The sequence below is a fragment of the Trifolium pratense genome, linkage group LG2 (genome assembly GCF_020283565.1).
Source record: "Trifolium pratense cultivar HEN17-A07 linkage group LG2, ARS_RC_1.1, whole genome shotgun sequence".
Classification (NCBI taxonomy): Eukaryota; Viridiplantae; Streptophyta; class Magnoliopsida; order Fabales; family Fabaceae; genus Trifolium; species Trifolium pratense.
In genome coordinates this window covers 20453254-20474100 of record NC_060060.1, presented here as the reverse complement: position 1 = coordinate 20474100, position 20847 = coordinate 20453254, and the positions used below count along the sequence as shown (strand labels likewise).

At 30.4% G+C, this 20847-nt stretch overlaps 2 protein-coding genes across 4 annotated transcripts; both read right to left on the bottom strand.

Moving 5' to 3' along the window:
• Positions 1 to 1428: 1428 nt before the first annotated feature.
• On the bottom strand, positions 1429 to 7188 carry LOC123909035 (uncharacterized protein At4g28440-like). Its single transcript, XM_045959813.1, has 3 exons — positions 7007 to 7188; positions 6114 to 6346; positions 1429 to 2000 (listed from the first exon to the last, which is right to left on the bottom strand). The coding sequence occupies exons 2-3, from the start codon at positions 6334 to 6336 to the stop codon at positions 1810 to 1812; spliced, it is 414 nt and encodes a 137-aa protein (XP_045815769.1). The 5' UTR covers positions 6337 to 6346; positions 7007 to 7188; the 3' UTR covers positions 1429 to 1809.
• Positions 7189 to 8474: 1286 nt separating this feature from the next.
• LOC123908110 (carbonic anhydrase 2-like) lies at positions 8475 to 20836 on the bottom strand. Of its 3 annotated transcripts, none has more exons than XM_045958642.1 (10): positions 20654 to 20836; positions 19768 to 19844; positions 15262 to 15323; positions 14897 to 15037; positions 13800 to 13848; positions 13342 to 13458; positions 12360 to 12413; positions 10128 to 10213; positions 9403 to 9508; positions 8475 to 8832 (listed from the first exon to the last, which is right to left on the bottom strand). In XM_045958642.1, exons 2-10 carry the CDS (start codon positions 19819 to 19821, stop codon positions 8668 to 8670), a joined length of 834 nt encoding a protein of 277 aa, XP_045814598.1. In that variant the 5' UTR covers positions 19822 to 19844; positions 20654 to 20836; the 3' UTR covers positions 8475 to 8667. The 3 variants fall into 3 exon arrangements, with proteins under 3 accessions (XP_045814598.1, XP_045814599.1, XP_045814600.1); XM_045958643.1 differs by having other exon boundaries at positions 19768 to 19847; positions 20654 to 20793; XM_045958644.1 differs by lacking the exons at positions 19768 to 19844; positions 20654 to 20836 and adding an exon at positions 15615 to 15778.
• Positions 20837 to 20847: the final 11 nt, after the last annotated feature.

The window sequence follows — 20847 nt, the reverse complement described above, 5'->3', positions numbered from 1 at the left end:
CAAATTCGCATACCGTATTTATTTTATGAGTGGTTTGTAACCGTTGGATTGTATTATCAGATAGGGATTTAAGCTTGGTTTTAGTATCCTTTGTTTTTGTAGTGGGTGCAGTATCATTTGTACTTACTCTCAATCTGTGGGCGAAGTACTACTTGTACTCTTTTCTACTTATAATCAATATATTTTGCCATTAAAAAAAAAAGTTATGTATCGTGGACACTTTATATTGAAGCATGTATTCTTTACGAGCATATGTGATTACGTTTAATCATTTTCATTTAAAAAAAAATGATATTATCAGCATATACATATCAGTATTGTATTTGTGTCAATATTTAAAGGATTTCATGTAAATTGTCTTAGTCTCTCACATAATATGTATGCTTTTTTAATCATACCCACTGAACAAAGATTAGTTTGGGAATAATTGGATAACAATTGCTCATGTAGTTTTGAAGCAAAAACAATAATGGAAAACAGACTATAAAACCTTTTTTTTTTTTAATATTGCAATTGATATTTTCTTTTTGGGAGTTTACTATTGGACTAACTCAAGAACTCTACTTTGATCTTACTACTTAGGGACATGGATTGGTTAGAGTAGGGGCATGGTTTGAACTACAAGTCCAATGACAAGCCATTTGTGATGCTGGCCTCACGTTTTTGTTGCCATATTGAAGAAGAATGTCTCATGTTTAATTATGTATGTGTAGGGGACAGCTGCAACAGACTGTCACGTGATATTCCCCTTGTTAATCAAATTATATACACTACACTTATTCAAACCAACTTTTAATTGCATGGCACATGATATTGAACATAAAAACTGTGATGAAATAAAAACAAAGGCAATCGATAACAGTTAAGAGTTATGGTTGATCTCTAATATTTATATCCACTGATGTAATCCATAATATCAAAGTTTAAACAAAGCAAAGTAAAATATGCATTTTAGATCATTTTTTATGCAGTGCTGTTAAACTGCAACCATGGTGAAATGGCATATCAGATATTTTGACAACCGTTGTGAGTAATTCGTGAAGGGATATCCACCCAGCATGACGGTGTCAACCGGAATGGAGTGTTTCTTACGGGCTTCTTTTTGGCCTTCGGCCATTCATCAGTAACAACACTTCTATTACCAATGATTTTCTTGCAACAAGTGTTATCGATGAAGGCCGTGTTACCACCAAATGGCCAATGAAGGCTAAATTTCTGCTATATAAACATGTCATTGCAGCCTATGCACCACTATTGTGGGCCTCCCTTCACCAATTACCTCCACGGTGCTGTTCCGGCAATGGTGGTGCTGGCTATCATTTAACAACACTATTTGCAGCTTAAAAAATTTCACAATCAATCGAGGATACAATTTCTATAGGAATCTTTTGGGAGGTTATCAGGTAGTAAGTAGATAATGACGAGGAGTGATTAAACAAAGGTTGCCTTAAGTTTTAAGTTATATAAACATTCACCTGCCATATAAAACATCAATACATATAATCCATGGTAGATGATGATAAACATAATTAAAATATAGAAAGGCATAGCAAAAAGTATGATCTGAAAGCCAATTCCTTTGTTTCCAACTTGCATCACCATCTCTCTGGTGGTTGAAGCTACAAGATCCATCGATTCTGAGTCTTGCAACGGTAAGAGCAGCTGTTGGTACTAATGGCTACACAAATCTATATTTCTAGCAAGGTAAACTGCGATGCGCATGATAATATTTCCCATAGACAAAAAGTAGATTTCTTTGCTCGATTGTTTTTATTCTTCATTTGAACATTTCAGAATGCTCCCAACAAGTCATTCAACAACAACATTCACCAATTCATACTCAATCAAGGACAAGTTGTTATCTTCCTTGACAGTGAAGCTAGCTGGTTCTGTGACTTCAATACGGCCCCATTTGTCCACGGCAAGTCTCATTGATCCTTTGAACATGTCAATTTTGGCATTACGCAGGATGATAGTGGAGCCTTCTTTCACCAAATCCACTGAAAAGAAGCAAAATTAGAACCACGGGAAATAGGATATCATGAAAGAAAACTCAACTCATTCATAGCCAAAGAAACAAAGATAGATCATAAGTAATTTTAAAGAAAAACTAATCATTAGCATATTAATATTTTTTATCATATTTGAAGGTACTTAGTAACTAAGTAGGCCCGTAGAGCCAAGTGGAGAGAGTGAGAGAAGCAGCAGGCAGATGGCTTATTTTGAGATCCCGTGTCAACTAGCGATCAGTGTGGTTGATGGCAGCAACTCAGCAAGGCAAAAACCCGCCATAATGGTGGGTTCGTAACAGCCTATGGCAGAAGCATGGTAGGCAAATTGAACACACACCATACTGTCTTAAAAGACGTGCATTAAAAAAATGAGGCAAATATTTTGTGTGATCATTTGCAACAGGTCACAAAACTCGTATTAGATCCAGATAGAAGCACTAAAATATTTTGTGTGATCTGTTGCAATCCTTAACTCGTGAGCAAGCTTTTTGAGTTGAATTACGCCTAGTATGAATTTTAAGATAATATTAGAGTGTCCTAGAATTGTTATTGGGCAACCGACAATTGACCACACTCTAGATATCAAGTGCTAGACGTGAGGGGGTTTGTTAAGTTCGCACATCAAACAGAGAGTAGAGATATGGTTGAAGTAGTCCTTATAAAGGTTGAGGTAATACTCAACCTCTTGAACTGATTTTTGGGTTTAAGTTAGACTAGCTCAAATTCTAGAAGTTTACTTGAGAGGAAAAGGGAAAAGGAATGTGTTTTGGACTTCTGGCAAGAGGTTTTGTGCAGCTGCATACTTTCTACATTGTTCAATTATTGGAAGAACTGTTTTTAAAATTACATCTATCAATATCTTATTTTCTTTAGTTCTACACTTCTCATACATAGAGGGCAATGCACACAATAAAGATCTTTTCAAACTTCAAATCATACAATGGGGGAAATCTCGCATCTCCACAATTGAGTAGCATTAGTATAGAAGAGGGTTCTTTTTTTCTTTTCTATCCCTATTAAAAAAAAATTAAAAAAAACTCTTCAACCAAATTCTGTCACATATTCAGAAGGATTTAACAAATCAGTGGCTAGGTAAATCCAAAATGAGATACAGCTTGTTAACAGAGAAAGTATCACATATTCACATTTTTCTGGTTATCCCAGATTATAGCCAATGCAACCATAAGAGTAGTTAATACTTCTTAGTAGGTTTGCAAACAAGACCATTGGTAACAGGTCCACAAACTCCTATTAGATTCAGACAGAAGTGCTAAAACATTTATATGTCAACCTATGGCCACCAAGTACATGAAGAATTGCTTTAATATCACTTTACACTCCAATTCAACGTATACATTGTAAATTAAAAAACTTCAAAATTTCCATACAACATGAGACAAAAAAATCAATGAATTCTTATTTCTCAGAATCGTTCAAGATAACAAACAAGGCATATCTCATGGTAAAAAATGCTAACAATCGTTTAGGAAAAGAATAATCTAATCAATATTAATAAACTTATTTACAATCAAGGGTTTTGGTTTCAATTGCAACAAACTCTAGAATACAATTTGATCCTAAGATTCAGGCTGTTAAGAAATTGCCTTCTCTGTTGGCTGTTTACCATTAGGTTGCAACAGACTCAGATCAGTTGTGAAGCAAAATTTGAAAATCCATAGTTTATAATGTTAATAAACTTTTGTACTCTTTGAAAACTATGTGCAAGGTCTAATGAAATATTTTAATCAAGTGACCAGAATGGTTCAGATATGTTAAACACATTCAAGAATTGATATTTCTTACTTTGATTTCTACAAAAACTTACAGAAAAAATTTATATGGTTTATTTTAGTACTAGAAAATGCAACAGGATGTGTCATCTATAGCTCTTTAGGTCAAAAATAATAAATAAAAAAAGTACAGCAACATAACTGACTTCCTCGATTTCCAATGAGATGGATATTCAGCAGAACAGTATTATACTTATTGACTAAATTAAATATGAACCTAAAAATATATATTAGATTTATAAAAACAAGTTTGTTTTATCAGTGATAGTACATTAAAGGCCGCATGGTAATCATGTTAAATTGGATCAGAGCAACTGTTAGAATATATAAAAAATAATATCTTGACATTATTTTATCATCTTGGATCGTCTCATAGGATCAGTTTCTTTTCTTCAATTATCTTATAGGAATAGTTTCCTTTCTTAGATTATCTTATAGGATTAGTTTCCTATCTTGGAATATCTTAAGTTCTTACACTATGACAGATTAATTTCTATATTTCTTAGTTACTATTGTGATAGGTTTCTCTATTTATTTAGGATTTTGAGTCTTTGTAGTATAAATGTGTTTTTGCTAGGTCATTCTATATCATCAATCATATTATACCATAACAATATTACAAATTCTTTATTTTTGTTTCAGTATTCTTCTTTATTTAAAAGTCTATAACCTCAACTTATGTTGTCAGTCCCGGATAGTGGAGCGTTGCAGTCGACCCAAATCTGGATTTTTTTTTTTGAAGAAACTAAAATGAATTATATTAACACAAACAGCCTCCCCAGCACAAGACGTACCGAGGTACCCAAATCTGGAAAAAAAAATTTTTTTGAAAACTTGGTATCCGACCTTAGGACCGACTAATCCAAGGGGACCAATCCCACCGCCCATTTGCGGGGGCCCCATTTAAAGCCAGAGATTTTTTTGCTATGTATGGACTTAGCCCACCGAAATTGGCACCAGTGGGAATCGAACCTGAGACCTTGAGAGGAGCATACTCCAAGGGCCCAAGCCAACACCACTCGACCAACCCCAAGTGGGTTCCCAAATCTGGAATATTGGGTGCAGGATGGCCTCTATTTGATATATTTAGGAATTATTACTAATTAATACTCCCTCCGGTCCTAAATATAAGAAACAAATTACTTTTTAGGTTCATTGAACAACTAACATACCTGACTTATATTATAAGCCAGATAAGTAAGTTGTTCAATGAACCTAAAAAGTAACTTATTTCTTATATTTAGGACCGGAGGGAGTACTAAGAAACACAATAATTGCTAAAAACGAAACAAATTACTCAAAAGTCTCATGAAACATGCATAATTACAAATAGTAGTCATGGGTTTTAAGCAAAACATACTTGTAAATACCAATAAAATTCAAGGAAACAAATAGGTTGAGCCTTTAAAGTTTAAAACTTACAGTAACTACACATTAAAACTCAAACAAAACAGAAATGAAAACAGTCGCTAATAAACAGGGACAAACAGAAACAGAGAGGCAGAAACAGGGAGACAGAAACAGAAAAAGAGTGGCTGTGAAATAGGCAGATTCTGCGAACAAAAGAGGGGACGACGAGGGCTGGTGAAGGCAAGGGATGAGTCTAGTGCCTGGTTTGCACTTCAAAACAGAGGTGAGGGTAACTGAAGGGATGAAAGGGTGTAGTCCTTCACACCAAAGAGAAGACTCAAATAAGTTTTACTTGCATAAAACCTAAAATACTTCCTGTAATGATTCAATTTTAAGAACTGTAAAGCCGGGTGTTTTGGAACCCTGACAGTATCGCATCGTGGGGGCAACGCAACATTCGCGAAATGCAACAGCATTCTGTGATGCAAAAGCGGCGGTGACAGCTGCTAAACACTTTTGACACGTCCCACAGTGTGGTGGAAGACACCCAACCACAGTTATTGCCAGTTTTTCATTTAATATGCATATACTTAACATTTAAAAAAAATCACATCCACAATGATTCTACCAAAATTACTAGACATTAGCCTTTTGGTTCACAATACACACATTAAACACAAATTACATATGCCAAAATAAAACACTTGATGTATGCATGACAAAAACATAAAGTAACAGTCATCATCAAAACAGATATTAATGATGCCCACAAAACCGACAAAATAAAACACACGCTCACACTTGAAACGTGAATACCCCATGCAAAATAATAATAAAAGAAAATCCTTCCTCCATCCCCAAAAATAAAATTCAACAAGAATCTAAAAATATGATGATAATGCAACACAAATATGCATTAAAGAAAACTTGTATAAAGGTTTAAGTAATAGCATATATATACCCTGATCGTTTCTTGCAGTGAAAATGATCATTCCAGTCTCATCACCAACCAAACTTTCAGCAATTCGCATTTGACGAGGTTGAGGTCCATCAGTACGACCTCTCTGCATCACCATCTTAGTATCAACAACCTTCAAAGTTATGGTGTGTCCACTAGTCCCTGGGCGAAGCTGATCAACCTTAGTAAACACTGGCTTCCTCAATCCTTGTTTCAACTCTGCCATATTAAAAATCCTACAAAAGCCCAAAAACCACATCAAACACCATTAATACAACAGAAAAATCTGGACCATTCCACATCATAAGTAATGAGCATATTGCTAGTAGATTGTTACATACAACCTAAAATTAAGAGTGACGACCTATTTTGGTCCCTCACAATTTTCTGACGGCCCAATTCAGTCCCCGGCCTTTTCATACTGGGGACAAATTAGTCGCTCTATTATAACAAACCAGAGACTAGTTTGTCCCCAGTATGAAAATATCCAGAGCCGAATTGAGCTGTCAGAAAATTGTGACAACTAAAATGAGTCTTCACTCTAAAATTAATTAAATCTTTTGCTGCAAATTAAAGAGTTATTAGACCTAAATTTCAAATATGAACTAAAATACATGTAAGCTATCTCAATCAATATCAATCACTACAATATAGTAGAGCTCATAATCAAACTATCACCAGCTTAAGTGAGTAAGAAATATTTGATCTATATAATAATAACTCATCAGAAACAAGGACAACGATAAGATCCAAACACATACCAAATTTCCAATTCAATGAAACCTAGTTGATAGATTCTATATACATACAATTTTACAGGATGAAAATTAAAAGCTCAAGATTGGAAGTTGAATCACAAAATTTGAAAGGAAAGGGGGATGAAATTGAAATTGAACCTGAAAATGAAGCGGAAGTGAAATAGGGTGTGCGAGAGAAGAGAGAAGCGAAATTGTGAGTGTAGAGATGAAACTGATGTGTGATACGCAAGCGTTAAGGTCGGGTTTTAAGGACAAAATAGAAGCTACTATCGTTTGGGTAACTAAACTCGGGCTCAATCGACTAAATGGGCTTAATGAATCCCATAAAATTATGGTTCAGGAAAATTCGAATTTAATTATTGGAAGAACTAATACTTGATTATTTTGCTATAGAATGATGAATTATTGGAAGCATTTTTATTTTTATTATTAAATTTATTTTATGTATACCGTTATTTTTATTAAAGTGTTTTTTATAAAAATAAAAAATGACCGGAGGGGGTAATTTTAAATAGGAAGTGAAATGTATAATAAGTTTTCTTTAATCCTTATAAAATCCAATGAAACTCTTTTTTGGGTTGTAGGCCTAAAGCTATGATTTCAGTTTGTCATTATTAAGACCAATACAACTTGGCTTAACACCCCCCTCCCTCCTTTACACCATCTCTTTAAAATTATTAATTATCAAGATTACGGGCTTATAAAAAATATATATATCTAGATTACGGATTAACTAACTAATCAACCAATGGTGAGATGATACTCAACTCCAATGACATCTATTAACTCATAAATCATAATCCACTTCAAAAATCATATTTTCTATCTTGAGCGCCATCATCCACTCAATAGACTTAAAAAGACAAAGTTTGTCACCAACTCAAAGCTAAACATATATAGGCTCCAATGTTTGAAGGAAGTATAAGATTTACCTTCCTTCAAGTAAAGATACTTTATTTTATATACAATATTTTTCGTATTTGTCGATTCGCCTTTGAAAACAACCTTGTTCCTACACTCGAATCAGTACTGGACTACTAACTTCTTGCATAATAGAGCAAATGAGATCCCCCTGCAAGCAGCAAGACTAGTTTCTTTGAGGTGTTGATTTGCTGATTTAACTGAATACCAACCATCACCATTTCTTGACCACGCCCAATTAAACCAGCCAGTTGATCATCACTCTCTAACAGGTAACAATTTGTGCAATAGATTGAAACTCATTTCAACACACAAATTTGTTGAATGAATGATAGTTGTAGACAAATCATGACGTGATCTCTACTAAACAGTCTTGAATTGAACATCAAACCTACTCGAGTGCACCTCTAGGACGTGATCACCATATGATTTATAATGGGCTATTAATCCTGAGAGGACTTTTTTTTTTTTTTGATGAATTAGACTTGACTCAGTCCGAAACATGTTTAAACAACACATCTTCATAAAAAAAAACTTAAAGTTACATGTTTACAAATCCTAGCTAACACTTATATGTTGCTTGCCATTTTTCAATTTCATCCAAAGTGGTAACGATGTGTGTGCCAGCATAAGATCATATACCCCACATATCCATGAAATGATATTAAAAGGGAAAAGAACACTATAAATAAATGGAGAAAATATATTGATATGAAAACAAAACACTCAAGTTATTGTTGTTTGTTCACAAAACATTATTATAGCTGAATGTATGTTTCTTTCTTGGTGCTTTACCAATTGAAATTAACAAAATACTCTGCCAAAAGAACTATTGTTCATCATATTTACTGCAAATTTACTTTGGTGTTGGAGAAACCTTAAATGGATATAGAGGGCAAAAGGTTGAAATTCAAATCCCACAGCTCAAAAGTGCCATTAACAAAATTGTAGTGTGCTCCTTTCAAAGCAAGTGTTTTCTTCACAACCGCATCTCTCACAAATGGATAAGTCAATAAGTTCCCAAGTGATACATTCACAGCTTCCTGCATTGGAGTTACGAAGCAAAATATTAATTAGAAGACAATTTTTTTTGGTACATAATTGTACACACTATTATATTTAATTTAAGAATTTATTTTGTACGCAGATATGGCAAGACGGACCAAATAATTTTAAATAGTAACTAAGACTCAAAACAAGTTTTAATGTATGTTGGATTTTTTGTATGAATATGACTGACGTCTTTTAACTTATAAAATCTAATGAAAAACAATTTTTTTACAGTAGGCCTAAAACTAAGACTTTAGTATCCTTGTGCTAGGATTACTTCTGACTCATAGTAAATACTTTTAACAATGTCAGTCAATCATGATCGTTTTTTATGGGCTAAAAAAAACAGTCGATCATAATCATTTGATCCTTAAAAAAGACGATCTTTCATCGTATCTAACTTAAAAATCATACAAATAATATAAAGAATTTCACACCTAGGGTGCATCAAAATTATTTTGTATACTTAATGCAATAAATCTAAATAACTTTGTGCTGCATCCATTACAGAAAGTAAGTCGTAAAATAAATAAGTTGAAGGATTGGAGTGTAAATTTGCTTACCTTTTCACAGTTTGTACACTGCTCTGAGAAGCTTAAGCTGCTTGTTTCAGCTTTAACCCTGGACTTAGCTGGATTACATATCTGGACCCATTGTTCTATGAAATCACTGTAAGATGATGGAGGAGAGAAATTATTTATTTTTTTCAAGATAATCATCAATTTATTATTATTGATAATTTTAAATGATTAAATTTCTATTTCAAAAATTTGAGAAGTTAAAATGACTAAAAATTATAATTTTAAAGACTAATAGTCATTGATTATTCAATTGTTTCTCTTTATATGATTAATATTAATTAATAATAATATGCTATACAAAATGTTTTAATTTGTTCTTATAGTATGGTATATGTCCAAAGCAAAATTTCCAAAAGTTGTTGTTACTTTTGATTTGTTAAGCTTTCACTTGTCAATAAGGTGGAACCAACGGGGATAGCATATCATGTTGTTTATTGCTTTATAGATATTTCACATATAAATTAATATATTAATATTAGGAACCTTAATATTAATGCTGGCATGTGAATGATAATTGATATGTGGTGAAATGAAAAGGTGATCTGTGAATCAACAACATACTTGGAAGTTCTGAAAAGCTATCATAATATTTTAAATTAATTAAATTTTAATCACATGTAATTTGATAACTCATCCTTTCATAAAAATGCTTTATTCTTTCTTTATAAGAGATATTCCAAGGAATATAATAATGAATAAAAACTTGCCTTCCGGTGGTCCCATCATCTGGGATAGACATGAGCCCCTTTATACCTCCACAGCAGCTGTGTCCAATAACTACTATATTCTCCACCTATAAAGCATAGCGTTTAGAATCCAAAAAAAAAAATTCTATTATTATAGTTTTAGAGAAGAAAGACATTTTGTTCATCAATACAAACATCACTCTTTTCAATTTCTTCAAAATAATTAACAGATTTTTCTCAAACTTTTTTTAATTCAATAATCATAATTTCATTCGTTAAGATGAATAGATGAATAAGCGGAAAACTTAAAGTTTAAGCTTCAATTCCCATTTATCACCCATGCATATTACAATCCTTCTATTAACTAAATTATATTCACGAACCAGATAGATCAAATTTCTTATAGATTCAATTGATTTTAAATGGCATGCCAAACTTAAAATTTCAATTCAGTATTATTCAACTATTAAAGAAATCAATCATAAAGTGAGCAATATCAACTATTATATAGACGTCCACTAAAAATTTTAGCAAAATTTAGCGGTGAGACAAACGCAACAAAAGCAAGATAAAAAATGGTGCAGCGTCTCACCTACCACAGCTACGCAACTAAAAATATATTCAATGTAAACTCTTAACACTCCCTCGTACATATTATTAAAGTGGCTTGTTAGCGGGTAGCCAATAGTATATGGTTTAAGAATAATGCTAGCAACACACTCTTTAGTAAACACATTCCAACACACTTTCTTTTATTGGTTGAAATTCACATGGGTCCCATACAAAAATGTGGACCCATATAACTTTTATGGGACCCATATAAATTTTAACCAATAAAAGAGAGTGTGTTAGAGTGTGTTTGTTAAAGAGTGTGTTGCTAGCACTCCTCGTTGGTTTAATGAATATGTTTTGATGATATTACAGAATTTATATTAAGTCTAACTTAATATATACGAAGCTAACTTACTATACTTTTTTTTTTATAATTATAACTTACTATACTTTTATGGCTCGTTTGGTGCGCATGATAACACAGTGACAGGATAGGATATAAAACAGGATAAAGATAGGATAAGATAATAGCAGGATAACAGTTATACTCAGTTATCATATCCTATGTTTGGTGCACACAGGATAACAAACATGATAACTATTATATTTTGTTTTTAATACATTTGCTCATAATAATATGATAAGATATATAACATATTTAATTGACAAAATTACTCTTGTAAAACAATTGTTATTTTTTTAAAATTATTTTGTAATAATTTGAATTTTATAAATAAAAAATATAAATAAGTAATCAAATAACTTTATATAATTTAAAATAAAAATCATGAGAAAGTAATTAAGTTTAATTTTTTATATGAATCATGATTAAATAAATAACTCAATAATATATACATGTTAGATAAACTAAATAAATATATGATATATCTCATACGTAAATAATAAAATTACTATTGCAAAAGAATTATATTTAATTTTTTATAAAATTTAAACTAATATCCCTATTTGTCAATTTTTTAATAATCATTTTACTTTAAAATATTGTAATTTTAGTAAAATTTTGATTTCTTAGAATATATAAATTACAAAATTACCCTTGTGAGAAAATCACATATATATATTTAAAAATTAATTATTTTATTATTTATATTTTATTAATTTTATTTTATGTATTTTAAAATATATTTTATAAAATAAATCAGTAATTTTTTTTTCTTTTTCTATCCTGCTGGTAACCCAGCTCAAATTCAGGATAAGAATTATAACTAGAGAGACATGATAGGATAAGCTTCAGGATTAACTTATCATATCCTGCTGTATCACCAAACACTGAATTTCGGCAAGATATGAGACAGTTATCTTATCCTGTCTCTTAACTCATATAACGGACCCTTAGATCAGTGAGACATCTCTTATTATAACTCGATCATTTCAAACTTTTATATCTTATCAGATAAGATAGTGATATTTTGACATGCACAGATGCGCTATTTCCGGTAATTTACAATAAGAAATGGAAATTGAGATGCGTGTGGATCCACAAATAATGCAACATAACAATGCCAAATGATGTCCACTACTACCAAACTTCCCACCGTTCACCATGACCCACCATATATATAATAGAGCATAATAGTAAGATATTTATATTTACGATTATAATAAGATGCCACTCCTACAATATTTGGACTTTGGTGAAGAAAGAGAAGTAGTAGTACTAAAAAGAAATTACAGTGGTACCTTTAAATGTAAGACAGCATATTCAATGGCCGCCCCTGCTCCCGAATACTTGGTCTGCGAAATTAAAAAGGCCAGTCAGACTTTCGTGTCTCAATTGAAACACCAAAACAGTAATCCAAAAAGAGGATAACTTTGCAACAAAAATGTACGGTACTAGTATATATTTAGTTTCATTCATTTTGAAGGATACTAATGAAACTAATATTGAAAAAATATAATTTAACTTCTTGTATTTAATAAGATTTGAAAACACATAAGTATTGAGTCACTAGAATTGATCTAATAGTGAAAATGAAAAGTTTGAGTAGTATACATGAAATCTGAAATTATAGTTTTTAATCAAATATACAAATACAAAAATATTTTATAGATTAATTAAAAAATATTTTAGAAATTGATTAGTTTGATGTAGATTAATTTTAATTGTATAACTGTAATAATAAAGTAATTACAATATAGTGTATTGCTATTAAAATTTAAAAAATACTTAATATTTTAATGATTATTTGCAAATGTTTCATTATATTTAGTGCTTTATCAAAGATAAAATGATAGTATAAAGAAAATAAAGATAAAATGATGCTGGTGTTCATAAAATGGAAGCCATGTTTTTTTTGGGTATATTGCAAAAATTCAAAGAAAATGAATTTTGGTTTGAGAATGAATCAGTGAAAAATGATAAAGTGACTTCACACATGTAGGTGGGGATTCCTTTTACTCCATGTGAACTCAATAAATTTAATGTTGAATTCAAAATTCTTGGTAGATTAATTATACAAAATTTCATCAAAATTAAAAATCTAATTGATAGTATTTCATAAATGTGTGTATGTGTACTTTTTTTTAATATACATATTTAAATATGTCGTAGTATATATTTCAATTTTAAAGGTTAGTTTTTAATAATTATTGTTATAACCTTTTCTTAATGTTAGAGATCAAATCACAAAATGAAATTAGCTCATGTTTTGCAAAAGTAAACCTTGTCATATGGTGGAACCATGTTAGCGATGTTTCTGACCACAAAAGCTTCACCAGGTTGGAAATCCAAAATGTGGGAAGGACAAACTCTAGAGTCTGAGCAAGCAAAAACCATAAACTGCATGTGCACTATAATCATTAGTCACAGAATATTATCCATAACAATAAGGAAGACTTTCTATTATGATGATCATAATTTTTAGTCAATGCTTCTTTTTCGTATACTAATAATAGCATAGATCAAATAATATAAAAATGAAATTATTTTTTTTAAATAGAAATATATACTAATACATCAAAGGTCCTAGATGAATTATTAATCATAAAAATATAATATTAGACAAATATAATCATTGTTAGTGAGACAACAAGATGCAAGAATAAAAAATTAAAGTTGATTAGGAATTAAGAAAACACATAATTAGTGTGAAATATACTAGTAGTAATAATATATCTGACCTTTGGGCTCTGGCCTTTGGCTAGTTCACCGTACAGATCAGGATTTTTCCTGAAAAGAAGACGTACAGCACCAACCAATAATCTCAGTAAAATGTACTTTTCATTAAATTTTAATAATGTCAAATAAAAATAATTCTTTCCAACATTGTGGCATATTATTTGGTTCAAATTCAAAACGCGGTTTGATATGCCGTTTTCATACCTAAAGCATCTTTCTACTTGGCTAATCTCATTGCTTTTTCAATAGTGGAGAAGAATATGCTCATATGGGTAGGGGTTCTCTCCCCATGCTCATATGACCACCAAAGCATTGGTAATAATCAGTTTTTTCAAGGGTCAAAAAAATCAACATTTTTTTATTATTTTATAAATTAGCATTTGACCTTAAATGGTTAAAGTGTAACTTTTTTTTTGTTGAATAAAATTAACAATGACTTTGTCCTTAGTTTTCATTTAATTTGAATTTTTTATTAAAGTCTAATGACATGTAAATAAACGAAGAATTTCCTCCTATAAATTTAGTTCAGTCAGTTCACAAATTCGAACTTTAAATACTCTATTTATCATCTTAATGATGAAATTTTTAACACTATTTTACCAACAAAAAAAAGTATTTCAGTCAAAATTTTATTGTGAAAACATAAAAAAAATTATATTCGAGTCTCATTAAAGTATCGTGTAATGTCACGATACAAAGTGTCAAACACTCCTTAAAATTCATACAGACACATAACACAATACACGATTTAAATCGGATAAGATATTATACTTAATAATATTAACATTGTCTAGTTAAATATCTAATTTTCAACTTTTAAGTAAAAATTTCATCCAATACTAGTTATTTTTTCATTATAGATTAGCTTAAATTTTTTTTTTGGTAAGTAGATTAGCTTAATTAACCAAAAAGAATCATCTGATTTAAGATATGAGACAAAATAGAATACTATCGGTTTGGCTTTCACTTTCTCCGTCAACTAATTTTATCCAATAGTAACAGTTACTTTTAAACAAGAATCTTCCTAATTCCGTAGGTACGAAACCAATTGTAGCAAAAATGATCCTAATTAAACTCATCAGTAAAAGCAAAAACGTACTCAAATTTCTCTGTCTTGAAATGAACAAATCCGGATCGGATCCTCTCTTCCGGGTTAAACGGCTTTGAACCGTTTGCCTGTAACTCCGCCGTCAGCTGCTTTATCTTAACGGCGGCGATTCCTCCTAGTTCAGCTTTCTCCCTAAAATAAAAAAATATTAAAAAATGAAACGGAAACCGTTACATTGCACGGAAAATACAAAGTTTCTGTGGGTCCCGTAACAGAACCACCGTCACCTCCTTCTCAAATGAAAAGTTAACACCAAAAAACATAACCGAAATTCACGAGAAAGAGAGAGAGAGAGAGAGAGAGAGAGAGAGAGAGAGAGAGAGAGAGAGAGAGAGAGAGAGAGTTTGTTATCTTACTGGAGAAGTCTGGTGAGTGTTGCGATGGTTTCTTCGTATGATTCTGCAGCCATGTCTTCCTTCTGAATTCGTAACAAAAACAGAGACGAAACAAAAACAACGAATCAACTTTTTCGTATGATAACAGAAATTGACCGATCAAAATTATTTTATAACAGAAAATGAATCGATGAGTTGAATGACATTAATTACAAGATAAGTTGAAATTGATTAATAATAAAACAAAGATAAGAGTGAAGATCAAGAATGAAATCAATAAATAAATTATAATTAATATTTGTGATTTGACGTGAATCGTAGGTAATAAACGAGTATGATCTGAATCTGGTTGTGGAATTGGAAGAGAATCGAACCTTTGTTTTTTTGTTTGGTGTGTGTGATAGTGATGAAGAAAATTGGAGGAAATAGGAAAGAAGTTTGACGCGGTAATAGATATGGCTATGGCTATAGTCTAGAGAGAGAGAGAGAGAGAGCAGAAAGGGGAACAAGACTTTTGTTTGGTGTGCCACTTAACACGGTTTGTATTGTAATGAAATGAAATATTATTTGTTGTTGACACCACCTATAAACAAACTAGTGAGTATTTCATTTTCATGAAAAAAGGAAAAGAAAATAAAGAGTTGAATTAACTTGTGTGAAAAGAAATTTGAAAGCAAAAAATTTTATATAAAAAGATATTTAAATTTTTAAGGGAATATTAGATGCATGGCTTGTAAAACAATTTATTTGCATTGAGTTTTTTAATATGTATTCTTAAAGAATAAGTTGGCATTTTTCAAAAATAAATAGTACTACGTTTTATCTACACTGAACTGAATTTCTTAATATGTTTTTTTGATAAGATGAGGGCAAACAGCCCATTTTTGGAATATGTGAACAAGCTAACATTTTCCAAAAATAAATATTGAGTTTCTTAATATGTAATTTTTCAAAAAAAAAAAAGTTTCTTATGGAGTATCCTTAAAGAACAAGTTGGCATTTTCCAAAAATAAATAATACTATGCTATATCTGCTTTGAATTTCTTAATATATGTTCTTAGTGAAAAAGTTAACATTTTCCAAAAATAAATAATATTTCGTTTAAAAATATAATCAAGTGATTAAACTCAATACCGAATTTTAAATTATTGAGATTTTTTTTATATAAAAAAAAAACAGAGTTCAAAAAAAAAAGAAAAAAGAAAGTATCGTTGTTTAATATTTAGTCTTTGCTTTATTTTATTTTTTTGGTAGATGCACATAAAGGCAAAGCTATTATAAACACACATAAATGGGGTGTCGCGATTAGAATTCCGATCATGGAGTCCGATCTAACAATTTTAGCATTGTGCGTGAAATATAAGTTTCATTTTTTAATTACTCTATTTTATTGTTTGACAAATTAATACTATGTTTTGGATAGATAAAATGACAAAGTCATTATAATTTAAAACATAAATGAAGAAGTTGATATTTCAATCTGATCATAAAGTCCGGCCTAATCATTTCTATATTTTTATCAATTGAGTTATGACTTGTGGACAATACTCAATTTTCAAATTACTCAATTTTGTTTGTAATCAAAATCAAAAATTTGGAATGAGAGAATAATTAATAAATGCACTATCTTATTTAGGGTCGAGTCTTTTATGAGGATTAAACATGGAAATAACTTTTATTAAATAAAAATATTATGGTTTTCAATGGTGAGTTTAGCTCAATTGACAGTAATATTGCATTATATATATATACAGAAGCGCGAGGTTCGAACCTCGATCATCACACTTATCAAATTTAAGAGTGAAATTTTTAATCACTAATTAAACTACTTGACAAAAAAAATTATAAAAAAAAAATACGATCAAATTTGTTGTTGACTGAATATTGTTCTTATCTTCTTTTGTTTTTGGCAAGTAGTTTTTTTGTTTTTTGTTATAAAAAAAGGAATTGTTTTTATTTTTCAACATACAATTTTTTAATACTTTTTATGGCTTTTATATTAATTACTCTAGTAAAATGACAATAAAAATAATGTGTGCCGTGACTAATAATCAATTAAAAATAATCTCTATAAAAAAAATAATCACTTGAATATATGATTATATATAAATAGATAAGTAAATATAATATCGTCTATGTTGCCCGGGTGCGGGTACGGTACCGGTACCCGCTACCGGTACCGGTACGGGGTACGTCATTTTTAGAAAAATTAAGGTACGGGTACGTCCTATAATTTTTTTTAAAAAATATAATTATATATATATATCAAATAATATAGTTATATTGTTAAAACAAATAATTAACCATAAAAAAGATCACACCACACTTTAAATGTAATTTAAATTGTTCGAAACATCAAAAAATTAAAAATCAATTAGCTCAAAAAGAGTCAATTATTTCCCTCTTCATCATCACTAAAAAGAGTGACCTCTAGTTAGGTTCACCGCGAGTAAGACTAGCAATTTCAAGAATATCAACTATATATTAAATAAATCTCATTCATCTCTACGATTATCAACTATATATTATAAACAAATAAAAAACGTAAATCTTCCTATAAAAAGAAAACTAATAATAAAAAAAAAGGAGAAAAAAAAAAAATCGTGTTTTTTTGGATTGGTGTACCACGCGCGTACCACAGGTGTACCACGCGTGTACCCATTGCAAAAAACAAACAAAAAAATTAGGTACGGCGTCGGTGCGTACCGGGGGAGTACCATACGCGTACCGGTACCCGGTACGTATCCGGTACCGGTACTCGGTCTAAAATGGAGTACCCATGCAACATAGAATATCGTACACATTAATATTGGAGAATATTTCAGCAAAACAGATTAGACTTATCATAGTCCCCATGAATTTAGGTGAATTAGTAAATATATCAATAGGAATTAGAGTTTGAATCCTGAATACTCAAATTATTTATATTTAAGGTGAAATTTATAGCTAATATGCTACTTGACAAAAAACCAAAAAAGATTAGACTTATCATGTGAAAAAAATTAGTTTTTTTTTTATCAAACAGCTTAGTGACCAATTTTTTTTTTTATCAAGTATCAAGGATCGAACCCGAATTTCTGCATTTCACATGCATGTCCTTACATATTAAGACATCAGACATGCATAATGGCCGGATAATACCATAAAAAATTAGGGAAAAGATATGAAAAAAACAATCACCCAGGTGGTTGCAATTTTACCCTCTTTATTTTTGTCAAGAGGTTGCAATTTTTTTTAGTAACTATGTTAAATGAATTACATTGTTAAAAAAAAAAACTCACCGTGTTAGGGATGACTCACTCCATTCTCCCAACCAAATTTAATATATAAATATATCAAATTATTTAAATTTACCATTTTTAATTAAAATTGAATTACAAAGGATTGCGTACGGGAAATATTAATAACATTTCACTAAAATATATTATAAATAGTAGAGTTCCTGTTCATATTAAACAGATCTTATAATTTTAAAAATATAGGCTGTATTTGGTGTAAATAACATATGGCTAATATAGGCTCTATTCGGTGATAGTATGTAGAGCTTTTTTTAATCACATGCGTACTGTAACTAACTAGAAAAACAAAGTGGAATCTGATGACAGGTGGGGCCGTGGAGTATTGTATCATGGTTTAATCTTAAAAACTTAAAATAGTCAGTCCAATAATTTGTGATGTTTTTCCGGTAAATTTAGTTCAGTAGAGAGGAACATTATATTATATATATATATATATATATATATATATATATATATATATATATATATATATATATATATATATATAAGAGATCGAAGCTTGAATTCTGATTATTTCATTTATCCAATAAAATTTTAAAAAAAAGGTGTGGTGATGGAAATGAGCGGTATAAAATGACCAATTATATATATAGGTGGGTGTATATTTGAATAATTTGATGTGTAAACAAAAGTCATAAACTAACAAAAAAATACTACTACGTCCTATAATGGAGTTAGTGCTACATACATACTACTAGTACTATAATTTTTTTTTTGTGCAAGGAGCCAGAGGGAGTGCTATACATTATTTCCTAATTAATTGGAAAATTTTGACCTTATTCCCTTTTATTTTAATGAATGATAATAAATAGATGATGAGCAGTGATGTAGTAGTAGTTTATTTATTTGGAAAGTTGACTTATTGAGATTAATTAACAATTTGAAGAGAGTGAGAACACAAATAAAAGGATAGGAAAACATATATGGCAAGGCATGTGCCTTGTAGAACTTTGTACTATGAATTCAATTTTTTATATTAGCAAGTTAATGAATTCAATGTGTCACCAATGGGTACTTTGGTGCATAAATGTATAACACCTGTTTTGTTTGACCATGCATGCCAATTTCATAATCAACTTAACTTTTTTTTTGTTGACAATATTGATTAAGATTAACAATTATTGATTTTTTATTTTATTAAACTAATGTATTGATTATTGAGGACAACCTGTCTAGTTCTAAGTAATTAAAGATTCAAAATCAATCAAAACTCAATAAACAAACATACCGACACAATCTTGCTTGTACAACACAGCATGCATTTTTTGAATGCCCCAGCCATGAATGTATTTGCTCCTCTTCACCCTGCTTTGCATTTCCAGACAAAAAAATAAATAAAATCAACCATTTCAATTTTCAAATCTAAATAATCCCAAGAATATTACGTATTACTTCGTACAATTGCTTTTCTTCCACCATTTTGTTAGAATTCTCTAACCTTATCGAAAGATATCTTTTAGGAGTGCATATTTTATTGAAAAGTATCTTATGATAATATATTTTTTGACTGAGAGATATATTATATTAATAAATTATATATTTTATCAGCATAACACACATGTATCTTTTATCCCCCAAACCAAGGCAAAAAAATTCGGGAAACGCAACTCAAAGTTTTTCTCAGCTGCAAAAAATGGATTTTGTTTTGTGAGAAGAGAAATGTGGGGGGAGGGGGGGCTTTACCGCTTTAGAACAATAAACGTTAATTTATTGTTAAAAGCAAGTGGTGAAAAATGTGTTCTTATGGGGGTGTCAAAAGCAGGAAAGTTCTAATACTTGTGGCCCATAAGATTTGTGACCAACTTACTATTACTGTTTCTTGTTCCAGTTTGCACTAATACAATAAACATTATAGAATTCGTCAGAAATAAACATTATAAAAAAACATTAAAAAAGGTTTTGAAAATGTTTTTTTTTTAAATAGATTATATTTTTTTAAAAAAATCTAAATAAATTTCAAAATATTATTTTTCAAATGCATCTTCTCTCCATCACAATTGAAAAGAAAATTCACAACTAAATGTCATTCCAACCATCCGCAAATATACAAAATATAAATTTTAAAGACATGTATCAAAAGTAGATAATTGGAGAGAGGGAGGAAAAGAGATTACCAATTGGACTTATTTTGCCTTGCCAGATGAATGATATTGGTGGTGAAGGGAATTTGAGAAAAATAGCTAACAGACTGTTAGGTGCTTATGTTGCATTGGACTAAAAGGTGCATCTAACAAATAGAGGAATGAAAATGAATTTGAAGGGGGGTATATGCAAAGCACACAATGAAAAGGATAAAGAAAGCGAAATG